This window comes from Numida meleagris, chromosome 1 (assembly GCF_002078875.1).
Source record: "Numida meleagris isolate 19003 breed g44 Domestic line chromosome 1, NumMel1.0, whole genome shotgun sequence".
Classification (NCBI taxonomy): Eukaryota; Metazoa; Chordata; class Aves; order Galliformes; family Numididae; genus Numida; species Numida meleagris.
Genome location: NC_034409.1, coordinates 108247800 through 108271304, shown reverse-complemented (window position 1 = coordinate 108271304; position 23505 = coordinate 108247800). Strand labels below are relative to the sequence as shown.

General features: G+C 42.3%; 1 protein-coding gene across 2 annotated transcripts in view; it reads right to left on the bottom strand.

The window, feature by feature from the left end:
* The window catches only part of AGPAT3 (1-acylglycerol-3-phosphate O-acyltransferase 3), a 53422-nt gene that overhangs the window by 20387 nt on the left and 9530 nt on the right, over nucleotides 1-23505 (bottom strand). Inside the window, exons 1-2 of one of the 2 annotated variants that reach the window (XM_021406998.1) lie at nucleotides 5882-5986; nucleotides 123-349 (exon numbers count right to left, since the gene is read on the bottom strand). In XM_021406998.1, coding sequence (XP_021262673.1) covers nucleotides 123-300 — 178 coding nt within the window. In that variant the 5' untranslated portion in view covers nucleotides 301-349; nucleotides 5882-5986. Of the gene's footprint in view, nucleotides 1-122; nucleotides 350-5881; nucleotides 5987-23505 lie in introns of those variants that run through there. The other variant, XM_021406989.1, reaches the window with a different exon arrangement.

The following is a 23505-nucleotide window of genomic DNA, read 5'->3' as shown; positions in this document are numbered from 1 at the left end:
ATAGCAGCTCTCTTCCGTGTGTGTACATATGTGTAGATACTTTTTTCTTCAATTAACAAAAAGAAACAAAAACCACTCCCCTCTCCACCCCCAGACCTCATGTCTCCTCCAAGCATACTCACGGCTCCAAAGTGAATAGGCAAGGCGACAGTTTACTCGGCGATAAAACTGCTTGTTTATGGGCCAGAGGACTAGTGTGCATAGTTGAATGAAGTTAATGATCAGTCCACTCACAACAAAGACGAACCCAATGAGGAGGTGAACAATGAACTGGGTCTTCAGAAAGGCAATGAAGCCCATGATAACCACTCAGAAGCGTGTGCAAGGGCCGTCACTCAGAATAACTGTCCTGAAAGAGAAAGAAAAGCATCTAATTGAGTTTGGATTCACAAGCCCTGAGAAAGGGCAAAATAGGAGTGCTGAAACAGTTTGTGCAACTTCAGAAACTGTAATCCAGCCATAAAAACACTTTGCTCTCCCAGTCTGCCTCATTCAGGTTTTCACACAATAAATCATCGATGGTACAAATCACTTCCAAAAATAGAAAAGAATATTTAGTTGCAATTTACAGCCCACCAGGAAGATCTGATGATGAACCTCACACTTCTCTCTTCAGACAGAGATCATATAATCAGATGACACTGGGAGGAACAAGGACCCATGCACTCACAGCAAACCAGTCTAGCCCTCACCAGCAAACAAGCTGGGCTGCAATTGCTGTGCCTTCTGGGGTTGCTGTCCCTGAACTGCAACAGGAGCCTCGTCCTCCCTGCACCCAATAGCAGGCTGAGCCTCTGAGACTGTGTAAATGAACTGATGCCTTCCTGGCCTGCCCTCAAAGCTCAGTGCACAGTTCTTCTGAACAAGCATGGATTGAGGGCAGCCAGGGGTTACGCAGGCTTTGCTATATGTTTACTACGACTACAACAGCACAGCAGTCCATCTGCAGAGCAAGTTCTTCACCCTGCAGCAGATTTCATGATAGAAAGAGCACAGCTGGTCATTAAGAGCATCAGCCTGGCAAACTAAGGCATGAAAATAGAAATTAGGTATTTCCACATTCACAGACCATGCTGAAGCAAATTTAATAACTTCTCACTTCGTCAAGCCATAGTTCCATGATCAAATAAATCAGTAGGGGAGAGAAAAAGTAAAATAATAGAAAATCCTTAGCAGTACAAACTTGATCTGGGAAAGGTCTTGGCACAGAACATGACCACTTCTGAATTAGCCAGAGCACTTAACCTGGGCATGGGCCATGTTTATCCCTGGTGCAGAAAGCTGGGTGAGGTGTGAACCAGCATAAAGTCACAGAAGCTTAGACAAGTCTAATCCAATCCAAATTATGCCAGTATGAATGTAACTCAACGAAATGTTTTAAACAAGAAACCTGATTGAGTTTATTCCAAAATTGTGTTATCTCATGCTGGCCTCTCTGATTGGTTGTGTACTAGAAGACCTCCAATGAAACCAGCCAGGTTATCAAACCACAGACTCAACGCCTCACCCAAAAAATAAAAGCACAGTCCTAAATTTCTGCCAAAGTTTGCTGAAAGTATTTATGTTCTCTCTCTGCAAGTGTTGCAAATGACCAGAGCCACCAGTAGATGGTAACAACTACATCTGACAAGATGAGCATCCAAAGGTGATGCTGAACTTCCCAATGCCTGAAAACAAAGCATCTTCCAGCTGCGAGGAACCAAATGCCGCCTGCTTACATTATGGTGCTATTTATAAAACTCATAGCATTTTTACTTGGGAAAGCTTATTCTCTTACTGTCTCTTCTACACCTTAGTTACTGCCTTTCAAGCCACAGAGCGTCTAGGCTTTTCACAATTAAAATCTATTTGCATCATTAGTAATCTAGCCACTTCAGAAGCACATTACGGAGGGGAAAAAAAAATCTGTTTTGATGCAGCAACTATTGTGCCTACCACAGAAAGCAGAGCAAGTTGAATAAGCTGATATTGAAGCTTCTGATGAATAATCTAAATTTTCCCAGTGTTTTCCCACAAGAATGAAAGAAACATTTCTTCCAATAATAAATTATTTCAAGAACAGCTGTTGGGAAGCCAAAACTCATGCTTAAAAAGCAGCAAGTGAAGCCCTCCTTCCTCTCCCCTCCTTCACTGAAGATCTGCAGGGTGTAGTTATCTTGTCCAGCCCAAACCCCACACCACTGCTGACACACACCATACCATCCAGGAGCACCACTGTGGTACCCAGGGTTTGATGCCCTAAAACAGTAGTGGGTTCATTCATCTTTTCAGCTGACATGTGCTTCTCATAGAACCATCTGGGTTGGAAAAGACCTTTAGGATCACCAGGTCCAACCAGCAACCTGACCTACTGAGTTCCTCACTAAGCCAAGTCCCTTAGTCCATGTCCACATGTCTCTTAAATACCTCCAAGGATGGGGACTCCTCCTGCTCCAGTGGTTGATGACCTCTGTGTGAAGAGATTCTTCCTAACATCCATACTAAACCTCCTCTGACTCCCAGTGACCATTTCTCAGATCATGACTTGCCTTCTGTACAGACACATGCAGGCAGCTTTGCTGATGACTGTGTCCATCACTGTTATCAGACTAGTGCTTACTACCTCCCAAGTCACAGTTTAGCCCCTTGCAGACAAGGATTATTAATAAAGCACATACAAAAGCATGAAGAAAAATGAAATTTCAAGTATTATCCTCAAATAAAATGATTTGGGTGCATTTCCATAGTCTCTCTCCCTTGAGCAGAGTCTGGAGCAATGTCCTTTAAAGACATTGCCATATTAGACACCAAAGGATATGCCACGTTACCCAATGGAAAGCTGGAGACAACATGGTATGTTGCCTCTCCAGCTTTGTTGTGTGTGGAAACAGCATCTACCACTCTCACTCCAGTACCCTACCCTGCACTCTGGCATCATCTCTATGTGGACTGTGGGAAGGATAAAGAGAACTGCAGCCAAAGAAAAGCTGGTGTCCCTTTTGCCGGTCCCTCACTTAATTGCTCTTGATTTTTTAAGGTATCTATTAAGATCATCTTGACACAGGAATTGTTTATTTTCCTGCCTTCTTGCCCACGTAGAACAGCCATACAATTCAGGACAGATCAACAGGCAAAGAATGGTCAGCAGCTGCTTTACTGAACCATAGAGACAGGCTGGGAAGAAGATGGAGAAATTTTGATGGAACGAGAAAAAGCAGCACTTCTGTGTCTCACTGACATATATGAAGTCCAGCTAAGGGAAGTGCTTAGGAAGTGAACATCTGCTTCAGCTTAAGACAACAAGCCTCAGCATGGTTCATTTCTTTCAAACACATAAGTGTATTCATTGACATGTTAGTAAAATCTCTATTTTTCTCCCCTCCTTTCCTAAAGCAGCTTGTATCTCCACAACACTGACCCATAACTACAAAATCTCTATTTCTTACTGTACAGCTGCACTGAGAACCATGGGTAACTCTTTCGCAGCCTCAGAAAGGTTCTACTTCTCACACTCATGCCACAGGGCAGCACTAATGTAAAACTCATCTCAAAATAAGTGGCATACTTCCACTGGCTTTAAGCGCCTTATCTCACAGGGTCATTTGACTACCAGAGACCACTCCCCATAATATTAATTTTCTCCAATGAGAAAGTTCTTCAATACTTTACACCCTTCTGAGTTCCCACTTGGATTTACAGCATTCTCAGCTAAAGGGCAAGAGCTGAGCCTTGAGGCTCCACATTCACATGGATTTCCTGATATCTAAGAGATACTACGTGCCTCTCAGTAGAAGTAGTTACACCATCTTTCTCCATTACTCAGCTTTCTGCACTCATCACAGCCGTAATGATTAACCTGCTTTGAGACATCTACGTCTCTGTTAAACGTGGCTCAAACCTGCTACCAAGTTCAAAAACCATTAAAAAGTAGAATGGCAGAGAGCAATATTGCGTCTCTTCCATTTCATTAAGAAATCAGCTTAAAAATAAAAGAGGCAGTAAGTACAAGCACTGAGGACATTACAGTCATTTTGTGAAATATATATTTATTTGTGAACTCAAAACTAAAAATGAAGCCATTAATCATTCTATGCTTGCAGTATTTCCAGTTCTAACTCCGGGTTTTAATTCATTTGCTGTTGCCACATACACACAATCCTCTGACGTTCATAAGGTATGCGTGAGTAAGAGCATGGAATTAGAAATTGGTCCTCTGGTTCTAATATTCCAACCCAGTGAGAATTAACGCGATTAACAGCAACCGAAGCTGCTGCAGCCAGTCCTGACATTGTTAGCCTCTTGTCTTCAGGTTTTCCGAGCATGCTCTATTTCCATTTTCCAGTTGCTTCTGCTCTACTGTACCATCTTTATCTCCACTTATGAAACTAATTACTGACATCTTTTGCTCTGAACATGTTGTCCCCACCCTGATTTCTAGTATTTTATCTACCCCATATTTGTGCAAGTTGAGAAATTAAGTGAAACCTTTATGAGACTGAAGTCTGCCATTTGCTCTTGTATTTTAAAATACTGTACTTTTCAAATGAAGCTTTGTGAGCCTCATTGCTGTCTGTACGGACTTGGCAAACCTATGAAAAAAGGCCAATAATGCTGCAAGTCAAAAGCAGCACAAAAAAGCACATCAGTGGTCATGTGTCATCAAGAGTTTCCCCACTGTTTTTCAGAGCTCTACAAACTCTACAACTCTACAAACACACAAGGAAAAATCAGAACTGTTTTATATTCAAAGTGAGAACTATTTGTTCCATGAGCTGCTCTGTGAGTGTGAGTGGGACAGGTATGAACAGCAGCACCAGGAGCTGATGGAAACTTCTCTCAGTACACTTTCAGCCTTCCAGTCTTCCTCTAATGAACTGATGCACTTTGCTTTTAAAACCAGCTACGAAAATGAGCACTGTAAGCATCTTTGCCCTCATCTCCCTTTATAATATTAGAAAGCCCAAGAGCACTAACCATCTATCCAGCAGTCCAGGCAGAGATGTGAGGGAAAGCAGTGCTCCCCCCGGACTCTTTATTTCAGAAGTACAGTTTTAGAAGAACCACTGGCAACAAGAACTGTGTAAGTAGCTAGAAAACATAGCTTAGATCAACAGCAGTGAGTCAGTGAAATGCTTATGAAAGGAAATAAGGTGTAAAAAAGAGTTCTGGTATCCATTTGAACAGTCTGTACTAAGGATTCTCCAGATATGCTGTAAAATAATAGTCAGCTACTCAATCGCATCCCACGCAGCATTATAGACTGTCTACTACAGACCGAGCCTTTTAAACCTAAGCATGACAGGAAAATTATCTTAGTTTCTAATACAATAGAGATCTAATTTCTCTGCACATTCCTCAGCCAAATGCAAAACTGATTCAGAGTTCATTAAAAAAAAAAATCCTGCATGTCACGAATCTCCAAAATTAACGAGTATGGAAGAGGACATGAAGCCAAATTCAAATCACAAAGTTGAACATTTGCTTCCTAGTTGTTAGAATTAAGAATGCTATCTCAGATAAGGAAAAAAAAATGTGCTGAGTTACCATCACTAGAATTTATCCCTTGAATTATTTTCAATCTTGACAGCACCACAGCCCGTTTCCAGAAAAGGTGAAGAGTGAAAGATCGTCACCGTGATCTGATGATAAATATGTTCGCTATATTGTTCTGGTTCTCCAGCCCGCTAAATCATAGAAACTTCCATTATTGTCAATTTGTTTGCCTCAGTATCTTTAGAGATTTTTGATGAGTCTATTTCCCCCAGATAGGAAGCCTTTGCCTTGACTCACCATCCTAATGAGATGATGGTACTTCAAGGTTAAAAATAATAATAATAATAAGCTGTGCACATCGCTCTGTCATTCATCATCACTTAATAGGCGCACAGACTGAACAAATTACCTGGAGAAATTACACGCAGCAGAAGAACACGAAGTAAAGTACAGCAGCAAATGCGACGGTCAGTCAGAACAATGACAGTCAAAGCAATAGAGCTTTTTGTAAACATAAGGAACAGAAAGCAAGGCACGTGAAGAGCACACACCCTCAACAGAAGCACCAGCCCCTGCTCCTGCCTCCTCCATTCTCTGCGGCTCTTAAATGTTGCTACTGCTGGACTGAGTTTACTGATAACACTTTAGGAGAGAGTAGGGTACAAACTAAAACGTAGCAGTGCTTACTTCCATGTGCCAGTGAGTGCCATTTGGGAGTGAGCACGGAAGGTTGTCTTTCCATCCCACAAACCCCACACCAGGAGGTGGCCGCACTGCAGGGCAGCCTGTCTGTGCACTGGATACCACCTGTGGAGCAGCCTGACACCCAAACTGCCCTGCAAGGAATGTCCAGAGGGCCCATCCCCTACTGGGATGCCAGCCCCGGCACTCCTGCCTGCTTTCGAAAGTGAGGCAGCTTCCTATCGAGTTGCTCAAGAAAAACAAATAAATAATAACAATAAAAAAAAGCCCACCCAGGATTACCAGTTGTTTAACTTGTATTTGGGCGATAGAAGACCACAGAATATGTGAGCAAAGCAAAGAAAAACATTCAAATGACTTGATGGAACCAGAAGGGGATAAAACTGCTCTTGATAATACTTATCACTGCAGTGGAGGAGCAGACTGCCCTGCCGTTCCTGCCCCAAATGGAGTGGAACCGACATGATTAAACCTCCTCCCTAGCTGCAGAAAGTGCCGTCACTGCCTCTGCTAGAGGTGCAATTGTATTTTTCTAACTTGTTGCTACAACACTGCAGCTGAAAACACAAGCAGGATTAAAATGGCTATTTTCCAAATTTAATTTCAACCACTTCCTTTTATTGTACTCTTCACATACAAAAAAAAAAAAAAAAAGAGCACAAGCATGCACAAATTCAATTTCTACCAACATGTGTACTCTGTTAGCTCAGTCCCTATTTAAACAAATGGATCAGATAACTGAAATGAATCCTGGCTTGCTTAGAAATGCACCAACTGCAGGACAGCCGCCACAAGGAAGCACTACTTGAGGAACCCCTCCTTGAAGGCATCTCCACCTACAAAGAAATTGGGTATTTTCATAAGCAGTTTCTCCTCATGACTTGAAAACGGGAGCAACGGTGGTTCAAGTTCAGTGGATGAAACAAGCCCACGCTACTTCACTACTTGGGCTGAATATCACTGAGCTGCGGTGACATCATTATTTCCATCACACGGCTTCGCTGCAATCATGAGAGACGACAGGATTCTTGATTCCCACCAATTCAAAGGCTGGCTGTGCATGTATGTACCTTGCTTTTATTTCAGGAAGACCAACAGCCTTAAGGGTTAACCAGCTTAGGACGGTTTCATCTACAACGTGTCATTCGCAACAGCTTGTAGGTGTTTATCCGTTAGTGCACTCCTGTGTACATGCAACACCATTTGCCATCTTTCAGTCTGCAGTCTGGCACTTCAGCTTCTGTATAAACAGTACTGAAAGTTTTGTTCGTAGAATTATAGAACCATTAAGACTGGAGGAGAAAACTAAGCTCATCCAGTGCCACCCACTGAGCTACCACCACCATGCCCACTAATCTTGTCCCTCAGTGCTATAGTGTTGTTGTCATCAATCATTTTTCCCTAAAACTATACTGTTACAAAAGCTTTAAATGCATACTAAATTTAAATTAGATAATAATTTGAAAACTTAGAATCGTAGAATCATAGAATGGCTTGGGTTGAAAAGGACCTCAAAGATCATCGAGTCTCAACCCCCCTGCCAAGTGCAGGGTCGCCAACCACTAGACCAGGCTGCCCAGAGCCACGTCCAGTCTGGCCTTGAATGCCTCCAGGGACGGGGCATCCACAACCTCCCTGGGCAACCTGTTCCAGCGCGTCACCACCCTCTGAGTGAAAAACTTCCTTCTAACATCTAACCTAAATCTTTGCAACTTTGCCTCATTTCTCACAGATACACATGGCTTTTGTGAGTATATTCTTATTTAAGGATACCTGCAAGAACCCCTGTAGGACTCAGCCTTAAACCATACCCCAAACTCGAATGTCATTAATTACAGAGATTTACCAGACTGCAAGCATTTGAGCTCAAGTTTTTCTTGAGCTTGCTATCGAGAGAAAAACAAAACACACCCCCAAAAAACCCCAAACCATAGCTGTGTCCTATAACCAGTCTGATTTCGACAACCGTACAGACATTCCTCCTGGTTTTATCTTTACTGGAAGGGGAAAAGTCAACAGTTAGGGACAAAAAATAAAAGCTGCTCAATTCCGGTTGCCTGAACCAAAAAGGAATTGTATTTGAGTAAGCCTTACTGCAGCAGCGCAAAGCTAAACTGCACGTACATGTGCAGGTTTTAAAGCGTCATCTTCCCCATTAAAGGGTGCCAGCGGTCCCACACCTCTCCTCCATGCTGACAATTATTAGTGTGGGCTAGATGGAGTCAGCCTCACAAATAGTGCCTCTCTGGAAGAAATGAGCAGGCAGGTTCTGCTAGAGAGAAAGAGACATAAAAATCAGCCCAAGGCAAGGGGGGCTCGTGTTCTCAGCAGCCTTTGGCATGGCAGGGCACAGCAGGAAGGGATGTTTCCGGCTCTTACACAGGGAGAGGAAGAAAAGCAATGCTGCAATTTGAAAGAAAAAAAAAAGGAAAAAAAAAAGAAAAAAAAAACAGGTCAAAACACCAGCACACAGCAAGACTATTGATGCTGAAATACGTGAGCTAGAGCACTGTCTGTATTCCGTGCATTGTAAGACATAAATAGGAAATATAAGCAGTGTTCCATACTCCTCACGGTCCTGGACAGGCAGTCACCCATGACTCCATCAGCAATGGCTGCCAAACACCTTCTGCCAGACTCTTAGCAACTTGTAGGCTTCCCCCTGTTTGTGGGAAACTATTCCTCCCCTTTGCCACTTCAGCCAAAGCCCAGCAATTCCTGTTCCCAGTAAGGGAGATGCGAGGTGCTAACTCCTGCTTGCTCCCTGCTTTCCTCTTCCTTCTCTCATGCTGTACTCTCCTTTTTGTCCCAGCAGCTTCCTGGGTCTATGAAAGAGTCTCGCTGTGTGCCACGGCGCATTTATGCCATTCAACCACTGTGCCCAGTGCTACAGGCACTGCCTGCCCATCTGGTATTCAGCTGGTACATCAACCCCAACCGCTGAACAATGCTGTCAAGTTTCCAGCTTGCACTGGCTCTGAGAGTAAAAGCAGGCAGGGAGAAGCTCTTGGACAACTTCGCACACTCCAGCAGGTCTCACAGTTCCGCTTCAGGTCCCTGACAGACGGCCAAATATTTTCCATCCTGCTAAATGCTCTCTGCAAGTTCATTCCCAATGCAACAGCAAGGTGTTCTGCCCAGCTTCAAGTGCAGCACATGACGTGTAATGCTGGGGTGTTAAAGTTAACACTGTAGATGGTTAAAATTGCAGCACCGTGATGCAATACCTGCTAAGCAGTACAGGGCTGTGATTTCTCCCTTTATCTTGGTGCTGAACGCTCCCCTTCTCTTCCCAGTCAGGTTCACTCCTCAGTGAGATCCCAGAAAGGGTTTCCGTGGCATCTTCTGCAAACACTTAACATCTCTTTACTCCCTACACATGAGGCAGTAGACACTTGTGAAAGCCAACAGCTAGACGGAGCTTACCGCATAGCTCAGCAGCAGCTCACACATTTAAGCACTGCTCTCAGAATAAACAAAATTGCCACTAGTATCACAAAACATTCCAGCAGTTTTGAATGCTTGCCATGAAAAACAAGCCAGCAAGCCTCTAAGACCACTGTATCTGCACGCTTCTGACTTGCTCCCAGATACACCATAGGAAATCTTCTCCTTAATGCCGACGTACAGCTGGAGGACGCTGTAGATGTAGAGCATATCCCCACAGGCACCTTTGATTGCCCGCTTGCTTGCATTGCTCACGTTTCCTGCTGCTGCTGGGTGAACCTGCCCGAGCTGTGGCTTCCCAGTTTGTGCGTAGCACCACAGTGACGGGGCTTCAAGGTTTCAGGGTGTCAGCTGGCCAAAGTGGGAGACAGATAGAGTGGGACAACAGCTTACAGCTATCCATAAAGACCTGCTCTAACAGCCCCTTAGCACCTCCTCCTCAGGCACTGGTGTGGCCTCACCTCAAGCACTGGGTGCAGTTTGGAGTGCCATGGTACAAAAAGGCCATAAAGCTATTAGAGAGCATCCAAAGGAGGGCTGCAGACAGGGGGAAGGGTCTGAGGGCAAGGCATATAAGGAGTAGGGTTTTAAAAATCACTTGGGTACGACATACATTTAACATGCAGAGGTTGTTTCAACAACTTCCAGGAGAGCAATTGTAGGCCTCATAGAATTTCATCTCAGCCCTGGAGTTATGCTTGTATTTGGAAGGAAATGGTCCATATGTAATTAGCATGGTAATCAGGGACAGAAAGGGAACTCCGGAGAGCACAGACTCAACAATTAACAAGTAATGTTGCAAGGCAAGGCTGGCCATAACAAATGTTCTTATTAAGTCAGCACGTGATTTATTCTGTCACAGTGCAGTTTACATGCCTATGTGAATGCTACAGAGTATCTGTGATAAAACTCACATTTTGACAGAAGCAGAAATCCTTCTTTTTTTCAGGCAGTGTGGCCAGAATATCAAATCTCTTCCCTCTCCGCGAAAGTAATTGATTCCACTTGAATTTTTCCTACACAGTCAAGGTGCAGATTATCAAACACAGCGATAGGGAAGTTAGAATTCATCTTACATATACTCTTTCCCAATAGGGCTGACAAAAAGTAGCACTTCTTTCCAACTCTTAAGTGGCTTGCAACTGATCCTTGCTTAATATTTAACTTCACAAATGTTCAAGAAAATATATATGTAATGGATTTTTGTTCTCTGCGCTCACTGTTATTGTGCCATAAATACCTTAAGTACTGGGGAGCACCATTGTGCTGACCAGCAGCAATGGTGCCGAAGCACAGCACTTGTACCCTCATCAACTCCAGCCTCCACGCTGCAGACTCTTGCTCTGCTTCGTGTGAGGGTGAGCAAAAGCAGCACCACATACACACGCACATATTGCGAGACAGAAATAAAACTCGAGCTTTTAGCCTGATTTCTAAAACAATTAAGCACACTCTAGTTGCTGAAAATGATGAAAGAGGACTGAGACCAAAACTTACTATGTATACATATTACAAACGTTTGATTAACCACAGAAATAACTCAGGCTGCAAGTTGCCTCTGTAAGCTCTTCTCAATACAGCTGAAAACCAGTATTTCTATTGTTTTTAAGGGCTCAGGACTTTTGCCCCATGTAACTGGAGGTCAAGTCAAGATTTAAGCACCAGGAAATCACATTCTGCTTTTAGCAGCTCTATTATTTTCAGCCTTTCCTATGGAAAAAAAATGCTGATACTAACATTTTCCCCTCAAATGCAAATACTTTCAATTCCTTTTGTGAAGAAAGACTTTTCGCCTTAATTACTTCTGGTTTTGATAGAGCTAGCAGGTGTAGAGAGACTATTTTCTCCATTTCGACTCGTTGATTCAAAGTTGAAAACCCAACTGGGAGTTGAAAACACAAAGAGCCTCTCACAATCTGAATAAAAAACAGTTGGGAGAAAACGAGGTCTCTGTTTTAAACGGGGAGAGATTTTCCACGGTACTTAAGTCCTGTTTTTTGTTGTTTCAGTAGAGTTCTGCTCTTCAGGTGAACACGTTCTAGCTGTGGCTACTCTTTCTCTTAGTAGAAAGAATATGGTCCAGAGTGCATTTTCAGCATAATTCAATATCGTTCCAAAACCTCTCATTCTTTCTGAAGTTACAAAGCCAGATAGTTTGTCTTTACAGGGTAACTGCATTCTTATGAATACAAAAATAGTACAATAGTTATGATTGGTATAATAAAGTCAGGATTTGGCCAGATTGATGTCTACATGCCAATAATATCCCTTTTTAAGCATTAAATGAATGCTATGGGGAAAATGCTGACAAATATTTAAAGAAATACACTCTTAAATATGTTTGTCCCTGCCTTGACTCCTGCCGTACTTTCTGACTCATGTTAATCTCAACTTCTACTTTGTATCAAGTCTCTCCTCAGGTCCCAAAATCTGAAGTTGAAGCAAGTTAAAGATGGTTTGTCTGTTTTTCAACAAGAGGGTAAAAAAAAAAAACAAAAAAACAAAAAAAACAAAACAAAACTATTTCCTTGAGAATCTTTAGTTTTTCTCCATTTCAGAGCAGGAATTTTCAATCCTACAGAAGATTTGCTTAGAGCACCCTGTCCCAAAGCACCTGCTGTGATTCGTACAACTCATAAGCTGCTAAAAAGTTCAGAGCACCTACAGCCTTTTTGAAGGGAGAAAGTCACTGCCAGCATGTGGCCAAACGTTACCCTTGAGTCTTCTGCCACAAGTGCAGCTCAGGTTGTTAAGAAGAGTGGGAAGAGAGCAGCCTTGAAATGCAGACAGGCGTAGAGCTGAGAGCAAGGAAGACTAAAGAGGAATACAGGCACAGAGCATGACAGAAGAGCAGAACCTCCATCAGTCAGACCATGTTCCCCTCTGTGATTTGCACATTTGAATTTGCAATATGAACACGTTTTCTGTCCATCACTTTTCACCTCCAAGCCAATATATTTAGCACGTTATTTCCTTCCCCTCATGCATGCAACTACAGGAGTTATTAATATGTCAGAAGAAATCCTCATCACTCAATTTTTTTCTCCTTATTTGCTGAATCTGTGGAGTAAAATGACAATCTGGCATTCTGACATCGGTCTGATTGCCACTACCATGTCACAGAGGCATCATTAATGTCACCACCACAACACTTTGATTTAATCAGGCGGGAGTTACTTAATAATTGGCAGGAAAAAAAATTCTATATTTGTCTAGTCATTTCCTAACTCTGGGCACAGGAAGGAAGACACATTCACTCACGTGCTCAATTCACATTGTGGCAGCTCTCTTCAGCTCTGTCCATGCATCAGCTTCCTTTGGCTACACTTACTCCCTGTGAGCTAGCAAAGCAATCACCGATCAATCCAAAAACTTCTCAGACACATCAACAGGATAGTAAACCTAAAATATGTCTATCTTTTCTTATCTTCTCACCACGCAAACTTCTATTTTCAGGAGTGCAGCTTCTAATACTGGTCTCCTGAGAAAAACAAAGGTTTCATTTTTAATTCTCCCCTCGTCATAGCAATACACGTACTAAGTAGAAAAAGTCTATTTAGTGAAGTGCATTTGATGCTATTCCTGAACACAAGGTACAAAATAGTACCTTAATGCTTTGTGAGTTTTATTTTTAAAGTAAGTTCCCAAGAACTCAAGTTCCCATCAAGTTTCTGTCACTACAAGTCATTTTCTTAGCCATGTTTTCAGCTAAATTTTTTTTGAACATGGGTTATTATATTTTAAGAACAACATTTTTTTTCCTGACATTTCTTTTCATATTGTCATTTCTGTTTAGTTCTCTCTGTAAAGATTCTTCCTCTCCTCTGTGTTAATAAATTCTTGATATGTATGCTGATGGCATTTTTGTCTTCTTTCTTCCTCCCATATATACAGCTAATTAGCCTCCTCAATCTTGCCCTGTATGACAGCTCCTGTGAGCACCTGATGATCTTTGCTACACAACTCAAAAGTTATTTTCACCTTCTAGCTTTATACATAAATTGGAGTGTACGGAGATGAACAGAATACATGCATGACAGTGACATGGGGGAAATTATCTTAGAACAGCTACAGATTAATGTGTATTTCAGACCACGGGGTGAGTGGGAGGAGAAAGACTCCAAATGCTGACAGCATCTTTCCCCTAATGGATTCCTAAAGCAGGATGAGAGCAGGTCTCAATACAGACAAGGCCAAACTGTGGACAGCTCCCAAGACTTGGTTCTTTCCAGACAAAAAGGCTGCCAGCAACAAAAACCCATGGGTTGCTTCCAGGTATTCTTCAGTTTTAAGAATGCCAGACTTCAGATGCTGGTTTTACATTTTGAACTGATCACTCCTGAGAAGCAGCCTCCAGAACACCTACCTATTGCTCGCTTTTGGATGTTAATAAGAAAGCATATCAGTTCCTGAAATTTTGGATATGGTTACTGGTCTTAGTATGGAGTCATCTTGGAATTTAATGATACAATGAACAACCACTGACATAACTTCTCTTGTCCTATCACCCTCTGGCTGATTGCACACCTGGGCAGTTCCAGAACAGAGGCAGACAGCAATAAACTGTCCCACCATAGCCACACTGGGCGCATAAAGCTATCCCTAACACACATACTGCTATATCAGTGGTCCAAGCTTTGACAGGGCACATCTTCCCCCAGAGATATCTCACTGGTGTTTAACTTAAAGAGCCCAAACACAAATGTGGGGGATCAAAAACTTCCCACCACTGACATCCCTTCACCTTACTAGGAATTCATCTGAAAGATGCAAACAGACAAATGTAATCCTTGCCAAGATTTCCCTCTCATTTTTCAGACATAACTGATGACACTGATTCATACTACTACTAACAGCTTTAACAGTAAGCAAACAGTGGTTCAGCTCTATACATCATAGAGCATAGAGTTTACCCTGAGTTGGAATGGTCCCACAATGACTCCCACAGAGTCCAACTCCAGACTCCACACAGGACCACCCAAAATCCAAACCCTTTGTCTGAGAGCGGAGTCCAGACGCTCCTTGAACTCCAGCACTCGGGGCCCTGCCCACTGCCCTGGGCAGCCTGTTCCATGCCCACCACCCTCTGGTGCAGACCCTTTCCCTAACCCCCAGTTGCCCCTCCCCTGACACAGCTCCATGCCGTTCCCTCGGGCCCTGTTGCTGTCACAGAGAGCAGAGCTCAGCGCTGCCCCTCCACTCCCTGTGAGGAGCTGCAGCCGCCATGAGGCCTCCCCTCAGCTCCTCTGCTCTGGGCTGGACTCACCGAGGGGCCTCAGCGGCTCTTCACACACCTTGCCCTCAGACCCTTCCCCACCTTCATAGCTCTCCTTTGGATGCTCTCTAACAGTTTTATGTTCCTTTTATATTTCATCTGATTTATTTTACCTCCTTTAGGTGTTAGAATTGCTATGTTTAAAATATTATTAAAAATTAAGTAAATGAATTCTGGTAAAGTTATGAGCCTTCCATTACATTCCAGTAGGAAAAAAAAGGATGTTAAGACCTCGTATTTGACCATGGGAAACCATTCTGAGATCCCTCCCCTCCCTGAAATGTCATCAAGCGCATTCTACAGGAAGGCAGGCAATGCACTTTGAGCAATAATAAAGTCCGAGCTGCCTGAGTTTTCACCACTTCCCAGGTGGTTTTCGCAGCCTGCAGTGAGCTTCATGTTGCCATGGCTACTCTTAGAAGCATTTCACCTTCCTTTAAAACTAATCATTTCACAGTTTCAGTACACACATACCCAATCAGCCGCAGATTCATTTTTAACTCTACCAGCTCTGCAAATCTAAGATTTGATTTAAAGCAAGTTCATCCATTTTCTTTAAGACAGATGTAAGTTAAGTATTACTTAAAGCATTTCTTTCGTTACTCTTAATCTCTTCAGTAGCATTAAGAAGGTGGGTCTCCCTCGTATCTTCCAAACTTCAGCGTTAAGTCGCATGTCACAGTCTGATATGATTTGTTTGTGAAGGGCACCCAAATCTACTCCTGAGGACTAAGTGCCTGGGGATCTGTACTGCTGCATATCCCTAGTGAAATGGAAACAGTGCCAGCCTCTCCATAATAGAGGTCTGTTGCAGAGCAGCCAATGCAGTGGGCATGATCGGCAAAGTCCCTGAGGTCAACTTGGTTTGTGTTCAAGAGTAAAAACAGGCTGTGCAGTGTTGTCAACTGCTTTTCCAGTCTTTCCTCCAGCCTTTAGTATCTCATTTTTTTTACTTAGCTCCAACAAATATGTCAGGATCATCATTTTGTTCATGCATAATGATTGCTTTGGTTGCAGAGAAGAGCTACAGTAACCAGCCATTAATCATTAGAAAGCAGCCTGCCAAAGAAAGGAATTTAACAAGTAGTTCCAAAAGCGTGGTTCCTTAAAAATTTGTATGATAATGTTGACTGATGATTTACAATTTCATATCTGTGTACATACATGGATATCAAAGAACACACAAATTTATGCCATAACATTCCCCTAAGGCAAGACTCTTAACAGCACCTTCCTCCTCTCTCTGGTCACTTCTGTGAATTTCATAGGAATCCATATTCTGGAGACATCTTGCTCTGCCTCCACATTCCAGCCAAGCATGGCTGGAGAGCTCTCAGTGGCTTCAAAAGAGATGGACAGAGATAAACGTATTAAAACTTACACTGTTTGGCTGTTCTATTTCCATAGCAAAGCAGGCTGAAAATCTGCCAAGTTCAACCCCTTCAAGTCATCAAATTTAAATGTACAGCAATGCTATGTTAGCCTGGATGAACTCTTTTGTGCACATGGGAGGAATCACAAAATTACTTGGTTAATGTTTTTAAATATTCAAGATTTCCATGTTTGCAGATCCATGAACAGCAGCCAGAAATAACTCCCTGAAATCTACATTAAGTATATTTGTCATAGAATCATAGAATCACCTAGGTTGCAAAAGACCTTCCAGAAGATCGAGTCCAAGTGTCAACCTGAACTACCGAGTCTCACCACTGAACCACATCCCGCTCAAAGCTTAAGCTTCCCCGTAAACTCATGATTTATTTGAACAGTCTGCATTCTTAAAATAGAGCGCCTTGGTGCTATGTGTGTGTTAGGAAGACACTGGCCGTTTAATCTCCAGGCACTCATCTCATAGACAATTACCGAGTCAATGGAGGACACCTATCTTCTCAGTACTTTATAGTTTAAGCTGCCTAAATAAAGCAGCAGAACATACAGTGGTTTTATACAAATGCAGTGATATTTAAAGCACAGCAAACCATAGATTATGGGCACATTATCACATTATAACAAAAGTTATAGAAATACGCCATGTTGCACTTTGCGTGCCACAATAGTCTACAGACGCACCCAGAAAAATAAGCTTTGATACCACGCTTAGATGCATTCTTCCTCTGCCTCCTTTAATGATGGAAGGCATGTCCTGTGAGGAGAGGCTGAAGGCACTTGGGTTGTTCAGTTTGGAGAAGAAGAGGCCAAGAGATGACCTCATTCCTCTCTGCAACTTCCTGAGGAAGGGGAGAGGAAGGTGCTGAGCTACTGCTCCCTGGACCCTTCTAACTGAACAATTCTATTCTCTCTCATCACTGTATGCTATAGGTATGACAGAGAACTTGCCAGACAAATCTTAGTTCTTCTCTCCTCCCCACCATTCTGTTTTGAGAAAAATGCCAAGTTCTCAGCAATGTCACTAGATTCACAAGATCTGTAAGGTGCAAGTGCTTAGAGCCCAAGCTCTCTATTCCATTTCCACATGCAGAGCAAGGGCAGAGAGGTCTGGGGGATACCAGGTGTTTCATCCCACCCCACTCTCCCTCCATTGGTGATCACCAATCTGCAGGTAGGGCAATGCAGGCCTAAGTGCTGAAGACCTTGATGTTGACAGAACCAATAGTCTTTGCAGTTTCAAGTCTTTATAAGAGCTGGTGAAGTAGACTAGTATTTACATATGTGAAAAATATGCTTTGTATAGATGAGACTTCTTTTATTATAATCTCCATTCTGAAAGTTCACCACACTGAAAACAGCACTCTCCCCTTTTCAACCAGGCAGGAAAGACAGGAGATCAGAAGAGGAGCAGGGCTTTCTCATGAGCTGTGCTGCTCCCCTAACAGCTCGCCAACTGGTGCACAAACAGTAACAGCAAATCTGTCTATTCTATTTTGGCTATTTAATTCCCCCAGAAGTCAGTTTTTCTTTAAAACAGTATTTTAATAGGTAGTCCACTGAGATATTCTTTTCAGAAAAACACAAATCAAATACCAACTTGACAGAAGCAGGACTTTAAGTTCATATTTGATTAGTGTAACATTTACATTGCAGTAATTCCCCGTGTTCACCATCCCGAGGTCCAACTCCACCAGACTCTGCACTGACACAGGAACTGCCTTTCCCCATGGTGTGTAAATAATTGCTCTAACACATAAAAGTAGAAATCTCCAGGTTATTCCACCTAAGACACCAGTCTGATGGCAACAACAACAAAAAAAAATCAATGTACAATGTAAATATGCAATCCAAACACACAGTAATGGCAAATAGTAATCAAACCGGAGTGAAACTGAAGGCAAGACAATATGAAACATCATGTGCTAAGCTACTGTTTCAAATACCTGAGATCAAGAGAGGAAACAACCATTATGATCAATAAAGCAAATAAAACAAATGGCCAATGAAATTAGATAGCTCATTAAAACACCTCAAATACACCTAGGTTCCTCTGGAAGCAATGCCTCCTACTTATTTCCATGAAAACTACAACAGATACAAAGAGCACAATAACCCTATTTGATAGAGCAAATTCTCAGCTATGAAACTCTAATTTTCAACATAGCAATCACCACTAGCTTTGCGTTTTCATCAGCAATGAACAAGAGCCTGCATGCTGCACTCATAAAGATCTGCACCAGCGGAGGTGACCCACTGTTTCACAGTGGCTATGACAGCATCACTGCTAGGAAAATGCTGCCTATGCAGTCCACCTTTTATCAGCCTGAACAGATGGAATGCAGAAGGTGCAAAATCTAGATTATAAAGTGGGTGTGGTGGGACAGTCCAGCCAAGACTGGAAATGTGCTCCACAGGTTTCAAACTGGTATGAGGCCTGATGTTATCATGTTGCAAGAGAAAGCTTGTCTTCCTCTCCAGTTGACTCCATAAGTTTGAGCCTTCAGCTCAGTCAGCATTGCGATGTAGCAGTCAACGTTCATGGTTTGTCTGGGTTCCAGGAAATCCAGAAGGATCACCCCTTTCCAATCCCAAAAGACAGTGCACATCACTTTACACACCGAGGGCTGTCTTGAACTTTTTCTTCAGTGGGGAATTCACTTGTTGCCTCTCCATGGACTGCCATTTTGACTCTGGCTCGTAGCAGTGACACTACATCTCATCAGTGGTAATGATGTGATCCAGGAAACTCTCATCTTCAGCCTCAAATTGGTTCAATAGGTCCTGAAAAACTTCCACACGGTGTTATTTCTGGTCCTCTGTAAGCATTCGTGAGACACACATGGCGCACACTTCGCAATATTCTAACATTGCCACCATCATTTCCAACGCATTGAAACTGACATTCAGCTCCATACACAGTTCCTTGGTCGTAGTCTGCTGATTTGTGCAGATGAGCTTATTGAGATGCTCTTCATTTCATGGTGTGACAGCTGTGCAAAGTGGTAACAAACATGACTTGTCTTTCACATCGCTGTCACCACTGCTAAAATGCACCACCCACCCCTCACTGTGCTCACAGCCACTGTTTGGTCTCCATCAACATTCAGCAAGCATCAGTGAGTGTCAATGGGTGCCATTTTTTTCCACAAGGAGGAATTCAGTGACATACCTTTGCTTCATACACACTTCCATGTCAGATCCCATTGTGTCACACTGCCCCTCTGCTGCCCTCTGTCACATGGCAACAAAATGCAATGGGATACCGGTGGGAAAGTTCAACCTCTACTGGCACACCACCAATATCTGTGCCTCTGACATCATGGGCCAACATCATAATATAGGAGCCACTGCTTTTGGAGCAGTCCTTGTACATGCAACTATGGTATAAGCCTCCCCTCTCTCAGCTTTTCTCAAAAAAATGCTAAACTACTGAAATACAGAACACAGCATTAACCAAAACTTTGTGATCTGAATTACTTTGCTCTTTACTCAGAAAAATGCATTAAGGTAATCAAAACATTAATCAGCAGTCTAAGTCCGGGTGTTTTGACACACTACTGAAGTTACAGCTTAGGACCAGAGACATAATAAAAGTCACTGAGTTAAATTATACTAAGTCCTAATACAAAATATACCAACAAATCCAAGTAAATACATATTAGTATTTCAGGTTATTTTGCTGGCTGAAAGCTGGAGCTTTGAGGGCACATGCAGCAGCAGCTGCCATAATAAAATAAAGGAAAAGGCAATTGCTTCATTTTGCAGCTTGGAACGGTTCAAATAAAAAATAAAAAATAAAAAACCTAAACCAAAAAAATTAGAGCAGATGATTATGAGGTTCTTTTATATATTAAGTGACTAAAAGCACATATAGAGTGATAAATCCATTATTTATGTGCTAAGCCATTTGTTGATTGGTAAAGAATTACAATTCTTTCACAGTCTCATGTGGGAAGACTTTAACCAAATAAATTCCCTGAGGAAGTAATAATAGAGCAAAGAAGAAAAACTGACACCTCATGTACTTACAATATCTGCAAACTCTAATTTTGGAGTGTGGGTTATACAACTTGTATATACAATGGATTTCTGCAGTATATTTTGTGAGGTGTTGACACCAGTATCAGAACAAGCATCAGGCAGACAGCAAGGGAGCCAGATCCAGGTAAAGGAACAAATCCCCTCTGCATCCTCAGATGAATTCCTTGAGAGTTTGAACTACATTCAGCCCAGAAGGTGAACAAAATGGCTCCTATCCAGCAAGCTAATAAGGGTGCTCCAATCTACGAGAAGCAAAAGATCACAGATGGAATTACAGAAAAACCAGGTTAATCTCTCAATATGCAAAGTCGATTCCCCGCTGAACTGGTGATCTCTGATCCTAATCACTCCAGCTCTGTGTGAGGATATTGTAAGAGAATTGCAGCAGCCAAAGTAATTAACAAACAAACAACAAGTCTTTCTAGGTACCTTCTGCAGAGCAGACGTGTTAAAAATTTATAATAAAAAATGTTTACCCAAGTCAGTTACGGTAAGAAACAATAAATGAAGCAGCAACAATTAAAGAGCTAAAGAAACTAAAACCAACAAAGCCGAGGAAGCACTGAAGTATTCTTGTTAAGGTCTCATCCATAACTAATGAGAAAGCAGCTCTCATTCAAACCTTTTTCACAAACAAACAGACAATGTCATTAATTTTCTCTTGAACATTAAGGTTGTTGAGGAAGAGGATCTGATCTAATACCAGTTAATTCCCATCGTGTGCAAAATTGTAATCTGTCCTGCAAACCAGATCTGACCTGGATTCAAGTCAAGAATTTTTCAGTTAACAAAGTAGGAAAAAAAAAATTACATGACAGGTGCACATGCTATGCCTATGTATACCATACACACAGTTTTATATTTTTATCAATACAAATGCATAACTGATATCAGACACATACTACACTCCAGTATTGAGTCAAGACATGGAGAATTAATAAAAACTACATTTTTTCCACGTGTACACCTACTACAGAAACATTCCTTGGTTAAAAAAAGAAAAAAGCAAAACCTAAAAACTATGGCTGTTAACACCTTCAACCTCTTCATTCGCTGTTTTTTAACATTAAAACTGTAACGCCACTTATGTAGGTTCTGCTTTCTTGAATATTTTGAAGAAAGAAGAGGCTAGCAACCATGCACATCTTAATTTGTGCTGCTATGCTGTGTGGCTGCAAGCTTACATATCTGCAGAAATTCACTGTAAAGCTGAAATATAAATAAACTCATCAATATTAGAAGTGCATGCATACACACACAGAGGACTGTAGGCTTGTAAACAGCACAAGCGTTACCGCCTGGAGGAAACGCTTGGCAAAAACAAAGACAAGAAGATCACCCCACAGATTTTAATTTATTTGTCTCTTCATTGCTTAATAAAGTAAACAAACAAAAGAACCCACACAATGCTCTGGAGAACTGTCTTCTACAAATTCACATTTCTCGGAAAGCCTTCCAATTGTAGCCATATTAATTACAACTCCAGCAGGCTTTATTTTACAGCTGAAGCAGCATGTAATTTTTCCACTAAAACTAGTCAACAGATTGCACTCAGGCTTCACAAAGTTGTTATTTACTCCAGACGTAGCTCGACAAACTTCCAAGATTTCTTTTGGCTGGAAGTCTTGGGCATATGTAGAAACATCCAGAAATGAAGCCAGCCCAGAAATCTAGGGCAGCTCTGTGCTGCTTGCTTCTTCCCTTTCCCAAAGCCCAAGCAGACACCTTGCTGAGGGCTCCAATGTGCAGGAAAAGCCAGGTACACTCAGCCTCCATCCCCACAGCTCTGTGCCCCACCTGCCCTGCCCAAGCTAGGGCTGCTTGCCCCCAAGCTGCAGCAACCCACCATGCTCCTGATGGGAGGGGAAAAAAAAAAAACAACCATTGTGTGAGTCCTTAACTTGCACCTGCCTGAGATTTCTTTTGAAGTGCTGAAGACACAGGTGTCACTAATAACATGACAGAAACACACACCTGCCTGTGAGCCTGTAACAGCCTGACTTCCAAGTTGCGAGCCAAGAGGCACAGCTACAAAAACCAAGAGTATGAAAATTAGATAAAAATTTAAAAGGCTCTCACAATGAAGAGGAAAGATAATTGCAGTTTTATCAAATGTTTCCTGTGGCATCGATAAGCACTATGCTCTCAGTGGAATAAAAGTATACAGCAACCTTGAACAACAGCAACAAAACCGATTCCCATCGCACCTAAATGGGCATTGTCACGGGTAGGCAAGGAATGAAGGATGCTATCTACAGCTAGCAACAAGTTATTAAGTGGATCAGCCTCCAAGAGCATTTCAAGAGGACCACCACCCTTCAAGCTCACTCGAGAAAGCATTTTAAAGGAGCCATCACCATAGACACAGCACAAAAATTCAACTTACCAGTATAAGTAATAGGCTAAAGCCAGCACAATGAGTGTAGCACAGACTCCAGCTAGCAAGCATGCACCCGACTGGCCTACCAACATTTTCCCAATCTGTTATTGATTAATAAAACAAAAAAAGGAGTAGAAAAAAATGCAGGGGCAAAAATGGGCGATGCGAGTCCTTGCTGGGAAAGCAAATCAGTCTTGACATGGAGGAGGGATTATGATGACAAAAGCACATCGAGGTAAATCTGGAAGCACTGCAGCTACTAAAACTGCTGGCTCAGCAACAGGAAAAAAATCTGGGTGTCCTCTTCTTGGCAGGGCTTCCTAAAACACCACACTAAATGAGCCCCCCTTACCTCCAAGAATGAACACGTGATGGGGGCATAAGTAGACTCCTATTTGAAATAGGTAATACTTCTCAATAAATATTACTGTCAGGTGGTGTTGCTCACAAACCAGGCTTTTGTTCTAATCCAATAATCTTCTTACAGCAAATTACCAGGCTACAATCAACTGCATTCGCTCATGTGGTGAGGTACGTATGCCCAGCACTGCTGTTCGACACATTTTGTGTTAGGTTGGGTTTTTTTTAAGAGCTGAGAAAAGACAACCCTAGACAATAAGCAGGAGGAGATTCTCACCCCACCACGGCCTGTCTCTCTCCCACGTGAGGAGCCAGCACAAGGTTTGAAGGAGCAAGGCTGCAGATAAACAGTTTGGTCTGCACCCAAGTACAGCCTTTCCAGGGCTGAAGGACTATTTGCCTCAGCACTGCAAAGAAGGGAGGTCTTAACACGAATAAA